The sequence below is a fragment of the Amphiura filiformis genome, chromosome 5 (genome assembly GCF_039555335.1).
Source record: "Amphiura filiformis chromosome 5, Afil_fr2py, whole genome shotgun sequence".
NCBI classification, from domain to species: domain Eukaryota; kingdom Metazoa; phylum Echinodermata; class Ophiuroidea; order Amphilepidida; family Amphiuridae; genus Amphiura; species Amphiura filiformis.
In genome coordinates, this window is record NC_092632.1 from 66,863,011 (window position 1) to 66,887,634 (window position 24,624).

The 24,624-nt window shown below is 35.1% G+C and overlaps 1 protein-coding gene across 1 annotated transcript in view; it reads right to left on the reverse strand.

Annotated features, from left to right (window-relative positions):
- The window catches only part of LOC140153581 (tetratricopeptide repeat protein 13-like), a 106,448-nt gene that overhangs the window by 71,442 nt on the left and 10,382 nt on the right, over nt 1-24,624 (reverse strand). The window contains exons 3-7 of the mRNA XM_072176362.1: nt 18,121-18,196; nt 14,007-14,143; nt 9,739-9,831; nt 4,686-4,802; nt 1,067-1,177 (exon numbers count right to left, since the gene is read on the reverse strand). Of these exons, the coding sequence (XP_072032463.1) occupies nt 1,067-1,177; nt 4,686-4,802; nt 9,739-9,831; nt 14,007-14,143; nt 18,121-18,196 (534 nt within the window). The remainder of the gene's footprint in view (nt 1-1,066; nt 1,178-4,685; nt 4,803-9,738; nt 9,832-14,006; nt 14,144-18,120; nt 18,197-24,624) is intronic.

Sequence of the window (24,624 nt, forward strand, 5' to 3'; positions counted from 1 at the left end):
AATAATGAAAAAGGAGGGAGCCTATATGCTTCACCCTAGCAAGGTGTAACACAATACAAGACACAATTAATATATGCAAGGATCAGAAATAAATGATGCAAAGCCGAGAAATTATGATTTAAATCAAATAATAATTTCTCGGGCTTGCATAATTTATTTCCGATCCTTGCATATATTAATTGTGTCTCAGATGTGTTACGCTCTGCTAGGTGATGCATTAATGTCTCCCATTATCTTACACCCTGATCACAGCAGCTGAAGGGAGTATCCCATCATGCATCTGCTTGCTCCATAGCAAATACATACAAAACATAAGTAAGAGCGGCTTAGATATTGAGAGCTATGGATAGTTTCACAATTGGAGATCATATTTTTTCAAACAAAAGTCTTAACTTCCCTGATATAAGCGAGTAATTGAAAGTTGAAGTGAGGGATTTTGTGTACACTTTCTATGGCATGTGCAATTCTACTGTGGTACTGCCGAGCATGATGGGATACACTTATCTGCTGCTGTGCACCCTGATAGGGTGAAGCATAAAGGCAGCCTCCGTCTTCAATATTTAATATTATATAATTGGCCGCTTAGACACAGTGAGTAAGTTATCACGAGGACTTAAGTTGAGATTCCCCGAGTACCAACTGTGAACTCTGGTAGTGCAGTGGTTAGACTCGTGACCTGTAAACCAGCGACCGGGCTTCAATCCATGGTGAGTCCTGATTTTTTCTCTCTCATAATTTTCAAATGCAGTCTGCTCAAGCCCCAAAATCATCCTTTATATTAGTAACATAAATTGTATAATTCCCTCCCCCTACTTGAATATAGATTAGAAAATGATTTGTGCCCAACACATACACTAGTATCCATAACATGCTCATCTATCAGGGCACAGTTCTTTAATCCCAATACATTTGCACATTCATTGAATGACCTTTAAAAATTTGAGTACAAAATTCATACTCTGCAACTTGAGGTCAAAATCTGCACTGTGATTGTTTAATTGAGGTTATTGAACTATGCCATTGGGATGAGGCCATTGTGGTCCATAGTGATATGCCTGCTGCTTACTCTTATTTTGCCCTGATGATATACTGCCAGTCCCATCAGATGAATAGTGTCAGGTTGGTTAGGTTCAGCTTTAACAGAGTCTTCAAAATCTTTGGCAGCTGAAAAATAGTTCTGGACAGAAATAAACAATAAATTCAGTCAAAGTAAGCTTCTAATATAAAGCATACAATGTATTTGTGGATGAAAAAATGCAGAAACAAACAAACAAACAAAAAAGCACCAAAAAAACACAAAAGAAACAAAAGCAAAACAACTTGGTAAATTTATCAAGTTGATTTTATTTTCATCTCCATATTACAGTAAACCCCCTAACATACAAGTAGCTTTTCCCTTTGCATTTCTTTATTTTTTCCCACTTTCACACATTTTTAGATCTTATCATTTAAATCTTACAATCCCTGGGGAAAATTTCCAAAAGTTACACAACAACAACTGAAAGTCTGGTGACCTGCAACTAACAAACAAAAGGTACAGGCTGAAAAGGTACAAGGTATGAAACTCTACTTTAGAACCCTGGGTCTGTTTAAGTTCTTTATATTGAATGGGATGCACACACACACACACACCGACATGCTCATAATAATACATGTACATGTAGTACATCAAGCATAAAATCAGGAAGGTCATTTCCAATCCAGTGATCTGGACCATCTTCAGGTGATGCTAGCCACGTCACTGATTACAGTTTAATTTTAATTTAACCAAAACATTGATGACCCCCTCTGAAAAATATTAGTTGAAGTATTGGAAAAGAAATAAAATATCCATCAAAAAATGGATCATTATTGTTACTGTAATTCAAATAATAACCACCACATGTGTGATGTGTCATGTCAAAAGCAGACACTTTTGGGCAGGATCGTAAATGGAGAAATAGCCAAAAATCTGCCCGGGTGATTTTTTTCACAATTTGGGTTTGTTGCTTGAATTTGTGATGTTATTAATGTTAAAAATATTGTCTGATAGTTTCAGACCGGAATATAACTGGCATCTTGTATTTTTGAGACATTTTTCAAGGTAATTCCTACTCTCAACATTGTCAATAATATTTTTAAAAGCCGATATCTCAATTTCCAATTTTATATTACCATAACTTACGAACTCGTTATCTTCGCTTAGGAATGTCCGATTTCATTGGGGAAAATGGCGTTATGGAGCAAAATATCTCTATATTTAAGATATGTAAACACCTCAAAATTTATAACCTGCCCAAAAGGGTCTGATTTTGACATGACATGTCACATATGTCAATACATCTTACTGGAACTGGTTTTGGTTTTGTTTTTCAAACTTGTTTGCTTCCATTATCATTTTTGACTCAAGAAACAAATACAATAGTTTCCTGACACAATTGAAAAAAAAAATTAAAAAAGATTTATACAAGGAAACTTTTATTTTTGAAAGAAACTACAGAATAATTTCTACAAATATTGACATGCTCTTCATCCTCACCTTAATGTTGGTATTATAATACCAATAACAAAAAAACTAAGATGTACATTATGACAGACCCAGCTTGATATCAAATATAAATCGCGTTGACTCCATTATGATTCATACTTCCAACAAAGTGATTAAACTAAAGCATCCAGGTGTGACATGACAAATGTATGGATTGAGCATGTTCACTCGACTGGAAATATAAAGCAAGTTCAAACACTACTCCCTATTCCAGAAAAATACAGCATTATTTTTTTTGGATTGAAAATATATTATCAAGTTTTGCCAAATTAAACATAGCTCTATCTTAATCATTCATTTAAAGTACTAACTGTAGATAAAAGAAAAAGTTTTAACACATTTCTTGAAAAAAAGAGCCAAAAACATGCATTTTCGGAAATATTTTCTGGCAATCGAGTCACAAAAATCAAAGACTTGGAACAAGTCTAATCATTCAAAATCATGAGTATATGCCGAAATTTTACTCTAATTTTCACTTTTTTGTGTTACTTTAATTAAATGATTGGCTGTAAGAATGAAACATGTCTTTTCCAAACTTTACTATGCATAAACTGAAATAAGTCTTAGTGCAAGTCTTTGGGCTTGATTAAAGCAGCATACGAAAAACACCCTAAAAGTGCATTTCCAAAAATTGACCAAATATTAAAATTTGACTTTTATTGCCAGTTAGAACTAACTAAAGGATTAGGATTTAGCTATGTTTCATTCAACAAAACAAGATAATATTGTTTAATCCCAAAAAAATGAGTGCTGTATTTTTCTGGAATAGAGCAGTTATACCCAGACAATGTAAACTGTGCGCACTGTGTGGGCATATACTGTCTACGAAGCAAACAAAACTACCTTGATAAAAGATTTCATTTTTGAATCCACCAACGGTTTTATGTACAGTATGAAACTATCCTACCAATGCATTTGTCTAATTTTAGTTTAAATCAGTCATGATTGTTTGTACATTATTGATGCTTAGAAGGGCATGTCCTTTTTCCAGACAACTTACCTGATTCACCCAAATGGTCTCATGTACACAGAGAGCATGTACTTATTACAGATAGCTTAGCTACTGATTCCCCTGAATAACAGGTCTCAAAATACTGGGGGCTACTTTTGAAGAAAACAAATCGCCCAGGATTTTGGTGGCTACAAGCCTCAAAATACATGTAATGTAGTTTCCTTTCAGGGACTACTTTCTATTAAAAATCACCCTTGTAATTTAATTTTGAGGGCTACTTTGGCATTTTTGGGAGACCTTGAAAGACCTTGGAATTTTGGGCAATGTCAATTTGGAAAATGTCAATTACACTAGGTGTATTTTTGTACAAGATGCTACCTCAATTAATGGAACTTGGAAAATTCCATGTTCCTTATAAAATTAATCCCATTGCTTGGTTATTTGGTTATCCTCATTCATACTGCATCATGGGTAATTGGGTAGCACAAGATACAGTAATAAAACCATGCTATAACACAAACAACAATAATACAGAAATAATATGCAGAAAAATGAACTCTATAACAGGTATGTGTCCATGCATATTTCAGATACAGACACAGATGCAGATTGCCTGATGTCAACTGGAAGATTATTACAAAGCCGAGGTGCAATGGAAATGTCTCTAACTCAGTCAAATCTAGATCGAGAGAAAGTCAATCTTCTTGCATCGTCAGAATCACAAAGTCTGTGTCTGCGTCCGCCACAAGCGGTATCTTGAAGTAGCTTGATGAAATAGAGTACAATCACAGACAGAAACTCTTGTTTATTTGACGTCCCTGTCAATCATGAACTCTGGCATGGACATCAATTGGTTAGTATAGCATAATTGTGGAATTTGATTGACAGGACTGTCCAATGCGAACTAGTTTTAGTTATTGTCTTTGATTATAGCACCCAAATCGCATCTTTTATTGCTGCTCCCACCACGAGTGGAATGCAATTACCATCAAGGAAAATGATTTGATAGTACAAATTTCATTGTTATATTCAATGATCTTGGCCATTGCACAGGTTATTAAATCCCATTAAAAGTAGACTGCTTCAGGTAGAATGATAACTAACAACTACATGGAAACTTTTAGCAAAAAACAAAACAAAAAAAAACACCAACAACTTCATTTTGCTTGATAACATTAGAAATTTATAATACTATATTGTTCTCACCTCTTCTTTGAAGTTGATTGTACCCCTGTGGTTGTACAACCTAGCACTAGGTTTGAACTCAATGGCCTTGCTCACATCATTCAGGGCCTCTTTTGTCCTGCCTAAAGCTGAATAGATCTAGAAAAGAAACAAAAATAAGTACACATATTCTTAATGTTAATTATCACATTAATGACACCGTGAATTGGCATTTGGCAAGATGGAAGGTCCTTTCTTTATTGATGCAACTTTATTGTGTGCACTGTACAATGATCAATTAAAAAATTTGTTAATTTAACAAACTTTTCTTACTTCCTTGGACATGCGGGAAAGAACAATCATTATCAAATAAAAAAGTGATTTTCATCACTTCCAGTGTACTTTAAGTCTTTTGTACTGTTTTCCTGACACTTGTGTGGGCTCTAGAATTTTTGGCCATCAAATTTTGCCGGTTTTGTGCCTACATTGGTTGTTTGGTTTATTGTGTCTGTTTATATGCACAGTGATTTTCATCACTTGTTCTAGTGCACTTTTGTATTCCCATTGATCCTTGTTGTTTTGCAGGTTTAGCACTTCTGTGGGCCTTGGAACTGGTAATTTTTGGCTATCAAACTTTGCCTACTTCTAATGCCTACATTTGCTGTTTTTGTCCCCCTGCATACTGTCTAGTCTGTATTTTACTTGTTACCCCACATCAAATTGGCGTACCTTGCTCTTTTTCTTTCCCATTATCAAATACATCGTAAAATTCATTTAAAGGCCAAATCTATCTAATCATAAAGCAATAATTAGGTTTCATCAGGTAATTTGGTTTGAATATTGCACATAATTGCATGATGGCATCTCCAGAACCTGACCTTCGCTTACAACTGATTTTCAACAATAACAAAAATATCTTGGCGCATGAATGATTTGATAAAATGCACAAAATAAACAACGGTACACAGGGTACAAATATATGAAAGGTGACAAGTAGCAACAAAGATATTAGTTTTTTTTTTTTTTTTTTGAAGTTTAGAAAATTCATATTCTTTATCTAAAATTTGCAGTACTTTTTAAATAAAATATGTGTGGGGGTGTGTGTGTGGGGGGGGGGGGGTTGCACCAGTGTGGTTTGTGCTTGTATCTGTGGGCAATTGAATGTGTACGCTTAAGTGAGCACATGATTCCAATGCAAGCAAAGGGGCAATTTTCCTGTTTGATGACAAGAATATTTTTATTTCTTGACCTTTTTCATGCTTGACTGCTCACTTTTTACCCTGAATGGATAAACACAAAATCGTCCTTGTCCAACTCTGGTCTCCCACCATGCAGAAGGTCAATAACACATCAAGTAGCAATATAGGTCAAACTTAGGCCAAAAAAAAAAGGTTTGTCTCAGGACCTTTTGGCTAAAAAGCTGTGTGCTGACCTTTTTTTTTATTTTGAAAAACAAGCTATGTCCTCTGCGGATCATTTCTCTGGTATTCCGATATGAAATCGAGCAGTAACAATTTGTACACTGTGTTCTATACAAGGCAGGGATCTATATTGTCCCGCTGTTTCAACGGATCAGTATTCAGAGCGAGTGATGTGATGTGATAGAGTTCTTGGAGTATAGTCTATTTCTGACATTTTGTCTGAAATAATTGTAATTATTTTTGTGTCCAAAATGGAAATTTTCTTGCAAACTACTATAATTTTATCATTCAAAATCAAATAGAAAATAAAATAATGCACTGGCACATAGCACTACACACTAAATCTCATTTTAAAAGCTATTACTTAAATCAATATATTATTGAAAAATAACAATTTGATGTTTTGCAAAAGTTCATTCTACAAATAATACACTTTGAAAATGTGCTTGATTTATTGTTGTTAATGAGTTATGTACATTTTTCAAAAGCTTTCAAAGGTGTTGCTGTTTCAGCCCTCTTTACAACATTACTCAAGAACCACAGTGCCTACAAAAGTATATCTGTGATATTTGAATTCTTCTACACACTCGCTATGAAATGATCAATGCAATTTTTGTCAAAGCTCACTATCATTCGCAAGATGCTGTGAACTACCAAATTGCAACAGTTTAAAATAGTTGCTAACCTTAATTGTCTCACAAAGGGGCTATTTTAACATATATTGTATAGTATCATTTTGGAATCTTTTGCATGAAAAACAAAGAAAATCAGCAAAATATGAAAACCCCTCTGCATATGAAATAAAATTATTCTAAATCTAATCTAAAAAACAGCCATGATCTTCTTTCATTTGTGATGTGATCAAGCAAAATCAGTCGCATGTCGGGAAATATTGATTTAAAAATATATAGCCAATAATAGTATTAAACTTCTTTCGTATTTTATTGTTCTGAGCAACACTAAAAATAAAATGGCCATATCTCTGGAACTGTAAGTTCAATTATGATGAGGTTTTCAGCAAAATAAAGCTCTGAGAATAACTTATATGATGAAATTGAAAACTGAATTTTGATTTTAATAGACATCAGATTCATTTAGCATATTTATGTGCTTAGTCATCTATGAGAGAAGTTTAATTTCTTTTATATTCTCACATCAAATAAAAACAATTTGTTAAATGCAGTCAACACCACAACAACCCACTTATATCTCATTGTTGTATCATGCTTTCCTCCTACATAACTTAGTTGACTGAATAGATCCAATGCATTACATACAATACCCAGTTCCATTAAAACTCAAAAGAATCAACCAAACATGCCATTCATATTTTATTTTCACTTCATTTCTTACATTTTTTGATAATTTTCCACAGCAAATGCATCCATTACTACCTTCAAATCGTTTTTATTCGTATTTATCGACTGTTTGGTTCAAGAAGCACAAATGCAGGTTTGGTTTCTCATTCATAACTACACGTATATTACATTAGTATAATGTACTTTTTCAAAAATAAATTTAACTACGCAAGGCTCACATGATGAATTTATCTACGCAAGGCTCACATGATTAATGGTCTGCTGACTGATCTGCGGCTCTTAATTGTTTTAGTGCAAGAACGATGTATCTGAACTTGTCATTTTACAGAAGGAGGGTTTTTGTGTTTCAATTTTTGTGTATACATTTAAATTGTTTTTTTCAACATTTAATCATTTGATAACATTTTAATTGCTTCTAAGAGTTGTGAAATATGTCGACATGTATGGATTGACATTTATATGTGTGTCACAATATATAAGTGATCCAATACAAGATACAAGAAAAAAAAAAAGGAAAAAGTTTGAGAGAAGAAAGAAAAAAAAGGAGAAACAGAGTAAGAAGAAAAGAAGGAAAGAAAGAATAAAAGAAAAGAGGGAATGAAAGTGCAAAAAAAAAAGTGCAAAAGAAAGCGCAAAAGAAAGCAAGTGTAAAAGAAAGAAAGGAAAAGAAAGATTGAAAGAAAGAAATTAAGAAAGAATGAAAGAAAGAAAGAAAGAATAAAGAAAGAAAGAAAGAAAGAAAAAGAAAGAAAGAAAGAAAGAAAGAAAGAAAGAAAGAAAGAAAGAAAGAAAGAAAGAAAGAAAGAAAGAAAAAAGAAAAAAAAAAGAAAGAAAGAAAGAAAGAAAGAAAGAAAGAAAGAAAGAAAGAAAGAAAGAAAGAAAGAAAGAAAGAAAGAAAGAAAGATAGAAAGAAAGATAGATAGATTTTTGAAATATCTTCCACAGGGGGAGTATGAATTTCAAATGGAATGAACACATTAGCAGCTGATTCGAAACTCACCCCCTCTCTATGGAAGATTCATGTTGAATCTTTCTCAGAGGGTGTATGAAATTCAAATGGAGCTGACTACTGTGCAAATTCCATTTAAAATTCATACTCCCCCTGTGGAACATGTTTCCAAAATCTTCCACAGGGGTAATGTGGATTTTAAATGGAATAGCCCATTGTAGTCAATACCACAACAACACACTTATCTCATTGTTGTGCCATGCTTTCCTCCTACATAACTTAGCTGACTGAATAGATCCAATGCATTACGTATACAATAATATACAATACCCAGTTCCATTAAAACTCGAAAGAATCAACCAAACATGCCATTCATATTTTATTTTCACTTCATTTCTTTGATAATTTTCCACAGCAAATGCATCCATTACTACCTTCAAATCGTTTTTATTCGTATTTATCGACTGTTTGGTTCAAGAAGCACAAATGCAGGTTTGGTTTCTCATTCATAACTACACGTATATTACATTAGTATAATGTACTTTTTCAAAAATAAATTTAACTACGCCAGGCTCACATGATGAATTTATCTACGCAAGGCTCACATGATTAATAGTCTGCTGACTGGTCTGCGGCTCTTAATTGTTTTAGTGCGAGAATGTTGTATCTGAACTTGTCATCATTGAAGAAGGGTTTTTGTGTTTCAATTTTTGCGTATTTTACATTTATTGTTTTTTAACATTTAATTATTTAATATTGTGTCTCGCATTGTCTTACGCCCTGGTAAAGTGAAGCATATAGGTCACCTCCTTCATTATTTAATATAACATTTTGATTGCTTCTAAGTGTTGCAAAATATGTTAACATGTGTGGATTGACATTTATATATGTGTCAAGAAAGAAGAAGAAAGAAAAAGTATGAAGGAAGAAAGAAAACGAAAAAGAGAGTAAGAGAAAAAATAGAAGGACAGAAAGAATAAAGGAAAAAGAGAGAATGATGGGGCAAAAGAAAGTGCTAAAGAAAGCAAATGCAAAAAAAAGAAAGGAAGTGCAAAAGAAAGAAAGAAAGTGCAGAAGAAAGAAAGTGCAAAAGAAAGAAAGAAAGAAAGCAAGCAAGAAAGAAAGAAATGAAGAGAGAAAGATAAGGCCAAACAAACAGAAAGAACACAAATATGGCAGAAAGAAAGAAAGCATGGAAAGAATGGAGGGAGAAAGAAAAGAAAAAAATATAGTATAGCAGATTCAACCCATCATGGAACGTTTTTCAAACAAATTCAGGCTAACGAGCAATCATGCATATCATGCTAAAGATGAGGCACACATGATTGACCGGCAGCCTGGATTTGTTGGAAAATCATCGCACGATGGGTTCAGTCTGCTATATCAACTGTTGATATGACAATTACCTCTGCTCTTCTTTCCCAACCAACAGCACACTGTGGATCCAACCGGATAGCTTTGCTGAAGTCATTTATAGCCAGCTCAGCATTCACAGGAAACTGTATATGGAAATGTAAAATTGTAAAAAAAAGTTTGTATTAAATAGAAACACAGAGAAATATTACAGCAAAACAAATCATTATACAATAGTACTTTTCAATATTCCTAACAATTTTATAATTTTTTAGAAAATTTTGTATTGAAGATATACATTTTCCCCCAAAAGACCTAACAATTTTAAGTGTACAATTTTGTGTGTCTGATGTACACAAAAATAGTGTGCAAACATCCCTATCCAAATCCCTTAACCCCCTGAGCACTACCTGCCGATCGAACATTGCCTCTGATTGGTCAATTACATGATATCTTCACTTTAATCACCAATCAGAATGGAGCTTTGCAAATAATTCACCCCAATTTTTTTGTGTGGTGAAATTATTCTAACAATGTTGCTGATTGGTTCAATTGATAATGAAAACGTCTTTTTGGCCAATCGGCAGGTAGTTCTCATGGGGTTAAATTCATTTCCAATCTTCTTGATCAAATTGAAATTCACTAGCTTCAACATAATCTATCATCGTCCATTGTTTTATTAGCAGTAAAGCTGATTAAGCCAGATGTGATTGATGACCATTATTGATTGATACGCTTGGGTACAAAGTTACATGATCGCTTTCGTCTGTGCACCATATTGTCTCTAGGATACATTACAACATAATCACTTTTCACCAAGAACATTACAAACACATGTGACATGATCTGATCCATTGGGTCAAAGTTGACATTTTGCAAATTGAATTGTTAAAATAATGACAGGTTTATTGGGTACAATCTCATCTTGAACTCTTTCATTCTCACTTACTTTAGTAAGTGTAAAAATAATAATGGGCCATTCCATTTAAAAACCACACTACCCCTGTGGAAGATTTAGCTAAAGTCTTCCACAGAGGGAGTATGAGTTTTCAATAGAAAAGGCAATTGGATAACTTCCATTTGAAATACTCACTCCAGTTGAGGAAGATACATGTATAGGTAAAGCCATAATACAGGGGGAATATGGGTTTCAAAATGATGAACCCTGACCAGTTACATTTGAAATACATACTCCCTCTGTGGAAGATATTTCCAAAATCTTCCACAGGGGTAGTGTGACTTTCAAGTGGAATAGCCCAATGCTTCAAGTATTCATTTGAATAGTAAGTTTCTTAAAAGCTTTATAGTTTTACGGGCGGATGGACTTTTCAAGTATAGGTTTGGTCGATTGGGATTTTTTTTCTGGAGGCTAAAATGACCCTAAAATATCACCAAAAGCTTGAAAATTTGGCAACATTTTTGCAATTTTTTTTTGCAAACATATTTTGAAAATAATTTTTCATAAATTTTCAGTCAAAATCAATAAATTTTGGCCCTAAAACGGTTGATTTTACATGATTTTAGCAAGAATTTTAAAAAAATCTTCCAAAATGCAAAATCTGGGTCGGCCGGGCCCGTAAAGCAGGTTTTTTTCACTGTATTCTGACTTTATTCTGAATACAAATTGCTTAATAATGAAAATAAACGCTATAAAATAAAGTTTATTACGCTGCATTGTTGTTGTTGGTTTTATTGTTACTGTTATAGCTGTTTGTGTTTTGCAATAAACATTTTGTCTTGTGATTTGATCATATCATATCCAAACTAATGATAATATGATTGATGGGTTATTTTGGAAAAATTCAACAATGATGACGTCTGCATATCTATGTCGCCTATTTCTACAACATAGTGATTAAAATAGGATCTTTACAAAATGCACTATAGAATAACAAGTTGATTGATAGGTCTGAGAGAATATTGTAACATTACCCAGCTCTGAAAAATACTATGAATTCTCAACATGAGTAGAGTCACCCCTTTAAGACCTTACTTTTTTTAAATAACAAATAAAAAACCTGCCTAATTATATGATATTGAGAAATCACATGAGGGAGGGAGGGAGGAATAATAGCTTGCTATGTAGTATATCACTCCCTGTGTCAGCATATTCATGTTTCCGCTGGTATTATTAGTTATTGCAGTTCGTCACCCAAGATGGCCGCACCCGTATGGCTTTAACGCCTCTGCAAATTTAGCACCAGGACGACCATTAAACGACTTGTTTTCGTTGTGGTAGTATTGCCATTGTCTTCTTTACATTAAGATTTACCTTCGTTGTGAGTATCTTCATTTATTTAACTGCTCTTAAGGCAATTTCTGGCCATTGACTCTGCTCGTTCGTACAGCACTATGATGGACAGCTGTCGAATTTGGCGCCGTGTAGTATTCTGCATTGGCCTTGCTGTGTGTGTGAACCCTGCTCCCACAGAAGCCAGACTGACATTTGCTATACCAGAAGCAACTCCACATGAATGGCAAACATACAATAATGAATTACGTGACTTACTAAATCCACTCCACACAGCCCTTGGGCGTGATATTTTGTCACCAGCCGAGGCGGGTGACGGGCTGTCTGAAACGATCCGTGACTATTTATTGTCTAAGCCCGAATTCAATGTTAAAAAGTCGAGCAATAAATTCATCAAGCACAAATCAAAACGTGTTGAGGCAGCAAAAAACCTAAAGAAACATTACCGTAAGCGCATGAAAGCAACAAATTCAGTTGAAGACCGCAAAAACTTCACTCAAGCTCTCAGATCATACAATCGTCTCAAGAAGGATAAAGATAAGGACTCTCAAAACAAAACGGTTGCATTCCAAGAAAAGAAGTTCAAAGAAAACTTTTGGTCTTTCTCAAAGCAAGCTTGTAATGGTACTCTAAATGAAACATCAATTAGCCGGGATTCTCAAAAGAATCGGCTGATTTATTCTACCCTGGAAAGTATGAGCGGGCTGATAATCTTGACCTCACGAAACTTTCTTGGTTTCCGAATATTGGACCAGTTGATACCCCTTTCAATGTTGACTTCATCAGGCCGCGCGAGGTTAAGCAGGTTATTCCGAAGAAAAGTAGCTCTTCCGCTCCTGGACCCGATGCTATAACCTATGGGATTCTTAAGAAATTTCCCTGTATTCACCATTTTCTTGCAACTTTGTACACCAAACTGTTAACCACCTCACAAATTCCCCCTGAATCCTGGTGTTCATCTTCTATTACATTAATCTACAAAAAAGGCAGTCACAAAGATCCTGCAAATTTTCGTATGATTGCTCTCTCCAGTGTCCTAGGAAAGACTTTCCATCAGATACTTGCTTCACGGACAACTGACTATTTAACTGAAAACAAACTGATTGACTTCGTCTGTTCAGAAGGCGTTCATTCAGCGGGATTAATGGCGTCATCGAACATAACCAAGTTCTCAGCGAAATAATTTGCCATGCCAAAAATAATAGCCGCACGTGTCACATAACATTTTTCGATCTTGAAGACGCATTTGAATCTGTACATCATGATCTAATTAGACATTCACTCGCCAGATTTCATTTTCCTCCGATGATTAAAGGCTATATTGAAAATTTGTATTCAAGGCTTGAAGGCAAGGTGGTCACCCAAGACTGGGAATCCACAAATTTTAGCTTTCATAGAGGCGTGTTTCAAGGTGACCCATTGTCCCCTATTATTTTCCTTGCCGTTTTCAATCCCATCTTAGAAAAACTGCAGGTGAATGAAAAATTTGGTTACTCTATAAATAACACAAAGTACATTACAACTCCATTCGCTGATGATTTCAACTTGATTATCACCAACAAAAAAACTCATCAGCGGATTTTGAATGAAATATCTTCCTGGACACAGTCCATGAACCTCAAACTAAAACCAGTTAAATGTAAATCTTTGTCTATTGTCAATGGCAAACCAACGCCTATTGTTTATAATCTTTCTGGTAATGACGTTAACTCAATTGAAGATGACCCGCGTAAATTTTTGGGTTCGCATGTTTGCTTTTCAGGAAAGCAGGAAGAAGTCTTTGGTCATGTAAGAATGTATGCACCAAGCAATGCTATAACGAAGAACACGCTGAACTTCAAAGCTAGTGCTGCTGACTGGAGGTAGACTTTAGGTTGCTCCATTTGAATTTCATACAGCCTCTGAGAAAGATTCAACCTGAATCTTCTACTGAGGGAGGGTGACTTTCAAATGGAACTGCTAATGTGTTCATTCTATTTGAAATTCATACTCCCCCTGTGGAATATATTTCCAAAATCTTTCACAAGGGTAGTGTGGATTTTAAATAGAATAGCCCATTGTCCTGCTTACCTGGATTCCTTTCTTAGCCAGAGCAGCACCCCTCGCATGGTAAGCACCTATCAGATCTGGCCTGTTGTCGATCAGTTCTGATAAATGGGCTATAGCCTGGTCTGGATAACCCATATTCAACAACACCACTCCATAAGCTAAAGATGAAAATAATACAAAAATATTAATTAATTTCTTTTTCATTTCACTTTTATTCTTGAGTTTAGAAGTAGTACATTCTGTTAAAGGCGATTTAGGGTTTTAGTTTGATATGTGAGAAAGCAAAATTACTATTTATAAATTCTTGAAGTATAGTGAATCCAGCACCTTTTGGAGATAGAATAAGTTAATGGTACAAATGCCCACAAAACATGCAAAATATTTTGGCATACTGAAGTTAAAACGTTGAAATATGGTGCAAAAGTGGGACAAATTTGTGCAAATAGCACCAAAATTGGCACTTTCAAGGCTAAAAATGGCCAAATATGAAGTTTGGTTAGAAACTCAAATATGAACATCAACATCAGGGAAGGAGATGATTAAAAACAACTCATTCTAAACTATGTTGCTAGAAATGTACGTACAGGCTCACCCAGGTAGGTCTTGGTGCAAGTTGGTGGCATACCGAGGAAATGGTATCAAATTTGCTGTATTTAACTTCCAGATATCAAAATTGTGGTTCAAGTCTTGGCTGCCAAAAAATACAATTTTTATTCTTCTGCAAATGTTTGAGTACGGTAGTGCAAAAACAGTTCTCATTTATTATCTTTGGGTTCTGCAAGTCATGATTTTAATTACTTATAGCACCATTTAGAGTCACATTCAGGTCCGCTTGCTCAAGTATGGCAACCAATCAAATTGAAGATGCATTTATTTTTGTCTAATTGTTTCTGCAGATAATATTTCTGTTGCAAAGGCTTTTACAGACAAAAAATGTCTTTTGGAAAAAGATATTTATAATTATACAACCAAATCTACCAAAACTTTCATTACATAAAATCTCATATTAACCCATTCTAGTCTCAAAAGGTGGACAGCCATAACACTCCAACATGTTATTTTCCCCACTAAAAACTTTCAACGAAACCATGTTTACAGTCTCTCTAAAAAGTTTAGAGAGACTGTAACTGTGAACTGTTTGACATAAACATGTCCCTCTTCAGAAAGATAATTTTCATTTAAATAAGATTAATTTCAATAAAATATCAATTTTACAAACTATTTATGCTATAAACCCAGACTAACCAAGTACGCAAACAATATGAGAATAATAAGTTCAAGGTTGTTTGCGCTGTTTTACCCACGAATCTGGGCAATAACAATAGCCAATTGATTTTAACCAATGCAACAACCACAGTTGTTGAATTTCTCTTATTGATTTACCTCAACGATTTCAAATATAATTTTAACTCTCCGCAACTAGGCACAAAAAGGAAAGAAATAGCGTGCAGAAATGTTTCAATACACAAAACTGTATACAGAGCATTACAGCACCTGGCATATATCCAAGTGCATTTCTCTTTTTCCTTTGATTTTCCTAAAAAGTTGATTCATTGTCCAAATATGCCATTAATTTTAGCGCCAAAGGGCCTATATTCTATACAAACAGAGAACCACCGTTTCAACAAGTATCTGAATAACCAGCTACCTCGTCCATACTTTGGCATTTTTGGAAAGTAAAATGTTGTGATATAAAAATATAGAATTAACCAAATCTGTATTATTACCTATAATTTTTTCTATTTAATTGATCACTAATCAATTAATTTATTGATCTACTGTTTATTCATTACACATCATCAGTGTTTACTCTCTCTGGAAATTTGGTGCGCCAAATGAAACATTTTCTTCCTAAATTGGCCCAATTTTGGCTCAGCAATTCCCCAAATTGACTAATTGTAATACAGCATTAATTACAAATTTGTGTGGGACAAAAAAAATTTTCACTGGGCCAAAATTGAGACATACGGCCTCTGAGTAAACACTGCACGTCATCACTGGTATTGAAATACACCGAGCATATAATTAAAAGTATTAAATATATTGCACACAATATCTGTAGCAAGTTTAAAATATAAGAATAGCATACACATTTTTGAATAACATTTGTTTTAATTTTCAGTTTTCTTAGCACATGCTCTGTCCTGGACTCTGATACCTGCATGGTGATCTAATATATTCTCGCTTTGCTCACAGTTCGTGGGGCATCGCAGCCCGGGGGGCACTCCCACTTTGGAGGTGATGTGTATGTAGGGATGTTAAGACCCCCTTTTTCAGCGTCGGTCTCTCACCCAAAGACCCCATATTTTTTTACGAACACATGTTCTGTCACCCGAAGACCCCTTATTTTTCCATTTGATCTGTCACCCAAAGACCCTTATTTTTCAATTTGAACAGCAACTTTCAGTTATCACTGATTTTGTTACCTAATTTTGAAAAACAAAGAAATTTGAAGCCTTTTTGAACTAAAAATTCAATTTTCGAGGTTTTTGACGCTGTTTTGGCGCTCACCCAAAGGTTCCAAAGGTCATGTTCTCACCCAATGACCCCATATTTTTTACATTTTGCTCTCACCGAATGCCAAAAATCATGCTCTCACCCAATGACCCCATATTTTTTACATTTTGATCTCACAGAATGCCCCTTAGTGCGAAAGTGCCAGCCCTACACCTATATCCATTTCATATTGAAGTGCCCCCGGGCATCGCAGTTCTGCGAACGCTGCTGGTTCTATTCTATTCTATAGGTTTTCTTTTCTACAAGTTTCAGGGGACACACTCACATTGAATAAAGTAATAACCATGAGACAGCCTGAACTTATCTCAAGATTCCCAGCATTTCACAAAAACAGAGTTTTTCCCCGATAAATTTCCAAAATTCCATGAGAAATATTTCCACTTAACTAAGGTTGTATCAATCAGGGTGTGGAATGTTTTAATCCCTGGAGTACTACCTGCCGATCTAATATTGCCTCTGATTGGTCAATTACATGATATCTTCACTTTAATCACCAATCAGAATGGTGCTTTGCAAATAATTGTTGCTGATTCATTCATTCATTCGTTTATTTCCATATATAAAAAAATATACAGCTACATCAAAAATATATCAATTACAATAAAGTACAAAAGAAACACAATATGGCGGAAAAGGCAGGAAGGCCAATAAGGCCTGAGAATTGCCTTTCCCTGATGAAAAAACAAAACAAAGATGGGTCCAATTGATAATTTGACCAATAGGCAGGTAGTTCTCATGGGGTTAAACAACTACCTAGAGAAGAAGGGACTAATTCTTTCCAAAAGTATGAAATATGCTGTACGCAAAAGACACATGTATGCCAAAGTCACAACCTGACAAAAAACAGTTGCCCTCTTGGGTCACACAAATTCCCTGAGTTTCCCCTGATTTTGACTGTTATTCTCAAATTCCCTGTGTTTTGTTCCCCAGGTTTGTTCCCCAGGTTTGTTCCTGTCTGGAAAAATGGATTTTCATTTTCCCTAAGTAGCTGAGAACCCTGTATCGGATAAAGACTGTTGATTTCAGGATTTAAACAAATTGATATATTGGCCACTCAATATCGATAAAAATCAGTAAATTGATTTTGGGCAAGGAAAGCCTTTTTGGGATGCCAGTAGTACGCGATATCGTCACATGATTTCAGTGCACAATTTCAGTCCTTTTTCCCTGATTTTTCGATACTTTTTTTCCATTATTGGCGATATACTGATTTTCTTCAAAAAGTGATATTGGCGATATTGTAATAATTGGATAGTCCATTTATTGATTATATCGATATATTGACGGTCCTTAAGCCTATAGCCTTATATTTTGTGATGAAATAGAAATGAAATTTTTGATATACTGTATTATAAGTGGTCATTTTCGCGTACAGTTATTTTCGCGATTTGGAGTGAGAGACACAATTTCGCAAACTATGTTATTTTCGCGATTGCCCAGTCCTTCCCTATACTAGTAATACATTATAGCATATATTCATGACATTTTATTTTCGCGGTTGGAGCTCTAATCACGAAATTCGCGAAAATAAAACCCTCCCAAAATTACCACTTATACAGTAATGATATCATGTATCAGTTCCTCTTGCACAGATATTCAAAGCAAGTTGCTTCCTTACCTATTTTGAAGTCCACTTGTTCGTCTCCAGTTGCAAACGGGACTATTCCTTTCTCTACTATGGCAAGGGCATATTCCTGTAACAAACAACACACAAATCGTATGTAACAATAATAAAATATTGTAAACTACTGCATTCGTTCCAATAATGGGCCACACCCTTAAAGCGTCTAGAGTGACTTTACTAAACATGCACGAGTCTCCATCATTATGTGCAGGATCAAACTATGCAGATATTAAACACAAAACAATATATATATAAAATCCATAATTTGGACCATTTTTTACATTTGCAATTATGTAAATAATACAAAAACAGGTGCCCATCCAAAATGACTTTGTTAAGCACCCTGGGCGATAGATCCACAACTGAAGCCAAACTAGATCTTGAATTTGAATACAAGTGTGGGAATGGGATCATCAAACTAGCGCTATTTCCATGCTTTTGGTCGATTTTGATCAACTTTAGGGTGACCGAGTTACACTGCATATTCACCTCATTTTGTTAAAAATCTTCGCGATTCAAGTCTAAAAATGAGCTAAAGCATGTATTTTACATTATCCAGGGGCCAAAATACTGTACAGTTATCAAGCTATCGCGTTTATCTAGTCATTGTTGTTTGATGTTTGCGTGTGCATTTACACGATGACTGCAGGTTGCATTGGTTTTCGCGTATATTTATGTGATGGTCTGCATTAATTGCGCCATAATATAATGAAAATTGAGTAAAAAAAGCGGGAAGAATAAACACAGAAATATCAATTTGAATGAGTAGAGTGCATGGGTGCCATGGGTTGGTGATATTATTTAACAATCCGCAATAAAAAAAGTTGTAAATTTTATGTTTTCACATACACATATTTGTTAGCAGTTGATGGGGAAGAAGTACTAGAACCATACTAGGGACAGATAAGAGGGAGGGACAGATAAGAGGAAAAGGAAGAAGAGGGATGTGAGGCTAGGGGATAACAAAGAAGTTGATTAAAATTATTTGATGAAAAAACTGAGTTTGTAAAATTGTTTGCAATGAAAACTTGGATGGACTGGTGATGCATTTGCAAAAAGAAGGGTGACCGCAAATACTAGAAAGGAATATCAGGTAAAAGAGGCCTAAAATGGGTAAACTGCACAGGGCAGCTATGACAAATCCTATTTCACAAAGCAATTTACATTTTAAATTAGAGAGTTGACAGGAAGTTGTAAGAGTTAAATTGTTATGGATATGATTGGTGTAAGCGAAAATGTTGAATGTCAGATCAAAGTCATCCGAGGTGTATTAAGTAATGTCGATCACAATTCTGCGCCAAAATTGTTACAGGTCATCTGAGGTGGACTAAGTATATATTTGGATTGTCAGAACACCTTCCCCAATCAAACACATTTCTTTTGCATTTGATCATCTTCTACTCTTCCCTAGAAAAATCATTATAATACCAAATCTACACACCATGGAATTCACCATATCACGTCCAAGCTCACATTTTTTAGTAATCAATTTTTTGGCTTTGTATTGGTGGTAAAAAGAGCGTGCCGTTTATCATACCTATACAATCACAATAGCAGCAGGTGAACTTATTACTGATCTGACAACTTTTCTGATACTTATGTAATATGTTAACCCCATGAGAACTACATGCTGATTGGTCAAAAAGGAGTTTTCATTATCAATTGGACCAATCTGCAACATTGTTAGAATAATTTCACCACACAAAAAATGGGGTGAATTATTTGCAAAACTCCATTCTGATTGGTGATTAAAATGAAGATATCATCTAATTTGATCAATCAAAGGCAATGTTAGATCGGCAGGTATATAGTGCTCAGGAGGTAAAAATATCCCTCGCATTACTTTGAAGAAAAGATAATAATAGGAACATGTTAGGAAAAATATAGTTAAAATATAGGGCAAATGATGGATATGTACAATGTAGAATACATTGTAAAGGATTTTTATCAACATATTTTACAAAAATGTACAATATTTTTAATGTATTGACAGTTTCTTCTTAGGGAGCGATCGTTATTTATGGCAGGGGGAATGGGTAAATTTAGGGGGAACACAACATTTTTTGTGGTCTTGAGGGGGGAACCTGAAATTTTAGTTGAACCAGGAGGGGGATTGTTAAATTTTAAATGGAGAAAATTGGGAAAGAAAGGGGAACGCGAAAATTTTGAGCGGACGCGAGGGGGGAACGCGAATTTTTTTGTTGATATTTTTGCCAAAACACCCATTCCCCCCCTGCCGTAAATAATGATCGGTCCCTTACTAGTACAGGCATAATTTGCACAGGTAATGCCCTACTCCATTCTCCCTCAGCCATTCCTGTCCACCACTCAATGAATTGGGGATAAAGCAAATGTTGATAATATTGTTTTTGTTTCACACAAAAGTAAGACCTTACACTTGTAAAACAGATAATAGGACAAAAATGTAAAAGAAACATAGACTAATTCAGTTAAATTGATGCATGGAATGATACATGAATTTGATAATATCCTACTGCACAGTATCTTCAAATTATACCTTTTAAAAATGTATAATAGAAATGTAGTGGACCGTTTGGTTTTATCACATACAATGTAGTAAATTACACTAATTGGGGCCTTTTTTTGCTGCACGACAACCTGTCTTTGAGAGAGATTATTTGCTGGTGACTGCATTGTGTATCAAGAAATCAAAGCTGCTGAAGATTCCAGACTTATATGGAGTTTCAAAACTTCATATCAATTAGATATTTCATAAATAACAATGAATGTTAATTTACAATTCGATCAGTGCTGCTACTTTGAAGCTAAAATACAAAAGAGCACTTTCCTCAGTTGTCTTTATTGGGACACAGTATTATACATAATAAAGTAGAAATAATGATTTGGTAAAATCAGTGCATGTAAAAACAAATATGTACATTTTGATAAAATAAATATAGGAATTATAGGGCATTTTACAACTATAAGATGATAAGAAAATATAGGAAAAGTTCAAAAATATATTAAATATCTAGGCCGGTTGAAGCCCTGCATTTTCCACATATTTTTGTAAGGTGTTAATTTCGCCGTTAGAACTCCATTCGCCAAATATGTGAAAATAAAAACCCTCCCAAAATTATGACTTAAATACAGTACCGGGTAGTCCAGAATCACATACTGTATTTAAAGTTATTTAATTTCGCTAGTACTTAATTTCACTAATTTCCAATGACCATAATTTTTGTGGGTATTTAAGGGATCTGGAATGAGCGTTTTGAGCGTTTCTACAGTATTTTTTGTGGGACATGAGAGCACATCAAACGTATCGAATTGCATTCTGAATACGAAGAATGTCTTTCTGATATCAAATAATTTTCATTTTTTGAAATTCACGGTATAATACAAATTTTATGACAAATTATAAAAAGTTGATATTTTTCACATTTTTGATATATAACAGTCCTCGAAGTAAATTTGATAAATTTAATGATATATTCTAAAAGTGCATGTAGCTGGGAGGAAAAGCCGACTATCAATTGAAAATTTTGACCTTTCATATATAGATTTTTTTTTCCAAAAAGACCTAATTTTTTTTTGGTGTTTTGGGGAAAAATCCATATCTTCAACACGAAAGGTCAAAATTTTCAATTGATCGTCGGCTTTTCATCCCACCTACATACACTCTAAGTATAAATCATCAGATTTATAAAGTTTACTTGAGTACTGTTAAATATCAAAAATATCAATTTTAATGATTTGTCATAAAATGTGTATATTACATTGCTTAATTTCAAAAATCAAAATTATTTGATATCAGAAGGACAATCTTCGTATTCAGAATGCAATTCGATATGTCTGATGTGCTCTAATGTCCCACAATAAATACTGTCCCAACGTTCATACCCCATCCCTTAACTAAATAGGAACAAAAAATTAACCAACTGTCAAATTTATGGGTATTTCATTTAGCAAATTAAGGTTTCTAGCAAAATTAAATCCCTAGAGAAATTTTAGTGGTTTTACAGTATACTTACAATAGAAAGAATAAGCATTACAAGAACTCCTCCTAATACTGCTAACATATTACATGCAGTAAACCACCGCAACAATGGCTTAATGCAACCAAAATACCTGCTTTCTTCATAAGACGACACTCACAAATGGAAGCATACAAAACAGTGCCAACAGCGTATGTATGTTGCCCAAAATTACAACTCGTTATCACCAAATTGATTCCCGACAAAAACGGTGTTTTAAATTACAGGATCAGTTTCTTCATTAGTGTCTTCATTCATTGTAATGATTTTGTGGGGGAAAATGGATACACCCTTTAGCTTGTTAGCTAATTAATTAATCTACCACTAGTTAAATCTTGATTTCAATGTAACAGGCTCCCTGTTACAACACTGTTATCTGAGCTTTTTTAATTTGCAATATGGGGTAAAATGAGACTGCAATAATAAAACCATCAACTATATACTTCAGTTTTTCACGTCACTAGGGACAACAATATATTCATCCCATGGGCATTGGATATATAGCAAATTTTCTTTTTGTCCTCCAATATAGTAAAAGTACTATTGATTGTATGTTCTCCCTCCCTCTTTCTTACTATGGACCACAATAGCCTCATCCCAATGCCATAGTTCAATAACCTCAATTAAACAATCAAAGAGCAAAAGTCGACCTCAAGTTGCAGAGTATGAGTTTTTGTACCCACATTTTCAAAGGTCATTCAATGAATGTACAAATGTATTGGGGTTTAAGAACTGTGCCTTGGTAGATGAGCATGTTGTGGATAGTGTCTCTCTCTCTCCCTCCTCTCTTACATTTCTCTCATTTGTGCGATCTCCTCTCTCCTGATAATAATGAAGTCTAATATATGTACTCCCTCCTTGCTATCTACTAAGGTCGGCATTTTCGGTTGGGTTTTCGGGTACTCTGACTGAGATTTCACTACCCGGGTAAGAGAGCCAGCATCGAGTTACCCCCCCCCCCAAAAAAAAATTCTTTTTTAATCATTTTTTTATCGTTAGATTATTTCTTTTTTCAGGTTGGGAGTATCCCTGGACCTAAAGCTACATACTAGGATCATTCGTGGTTGACCTACAAAAAATGCATTGAATTTGTATCCATTTTGAAATTATTAATAGAGTATGACATGTGAACACAAATTATCACTTTGCATATTAAAAACACTAACAATTATTTTTGTAGGACAACCATGAATGATCTTAGCATTTAGCTTTAGGTCCAGGGATACTCCAAACCCGAAAAAATAAATAACCTACATGTACATGTACACTTGAAAAAAAATTTTTGGTTTTTTTTTGTTGCAATTTCGGGTACCCGATTACCCGCCCGTAAAATGTATCAGGTACCCGGGTACAAAATTACCCGAAAATGCCTGCCTTACTATCTATTATACCCGTATGCGAAGCATGAACGGGTATATTGCCATTCTATGGTTTCTTCTCCTCCTTCTCCTTTTCCTCCATCAAACACAACATTCTGTCAAGGCTAGCGCTAAAACTACAAGGGCCACAGGGCCCATATGTGGTACACTTATGGGCCCTACCCCGTAGATGTATCCTGTGCCCATCGTGGCCCCAGAGGTCAAAGGTCACAGGCCCCAGGGGCCCAAATGTAAAAATACAAAGCATGCCGTTTCTCAGCAAATGAAGCAGCCTCAGGGGCCTGAGTTGGTACACTGATAGCCCCAGGGTACTCTATATATACAAGTATACATGAACCCCATATGTCATATATTATGGGCCCCAGGGCCCCAAATGTTAAAACAAGGGGTAACAGATTGACAAAGCTAGCTAAAACTACAAGGGCCCCAGGGCCCATATGTAAATACACTTATGGGCCCTACCCGTGAGATTTATCCTTTGCACATCTGGGCCCCAGAGGTCAAGGTCACGGGCCCCAGGGGCCCAAATGTAAAAATACAAAGCATGCGGTTTCTCGTTAAATGAAGCAGCCTCGGGCCCTGAGTTGGTACACTGATAGAGCCAGGGTACTCTATATATACAAGTATACATGAGTCCCATATGTCATATATTATGGGCCCCAGGGCCCCAAAAGTTAAAATAAGGGGCAACAGGTTAACAAGGCTAGCTATAAAACTACAAGGGCACTAGGGCTCATATGTGGCACATGTATGGGCCCTAAGTTGTAATGTGTCTTCTGCCCATTTTGGCCCCAGATGTTTAAGGCTAGGGGCCCCAGAGGCCCAAATGTTAAAACAAGGGGCCGGTCGTGTCTCAACAAATAAAGTAGCGACAGGGTTTAGATTTGGTACACTAATAGGTCTTCAGCATTATATTGTTTTATGTATATATGAACCCTATGTGTCACATAATATGGGCCCCAGGGCCCCAAACGCTAAAACATAGGGCCGGCCGTTACTCAGTAAATAAAGCAGCTACAATGCCCAGCTTGAGTTTACTGATAGCACTTGAGAATTATACTTCAACATTATGTACATGAGCCTCATAAGTAAAAAAATATGGGCCCCAGGGCCCCACATGT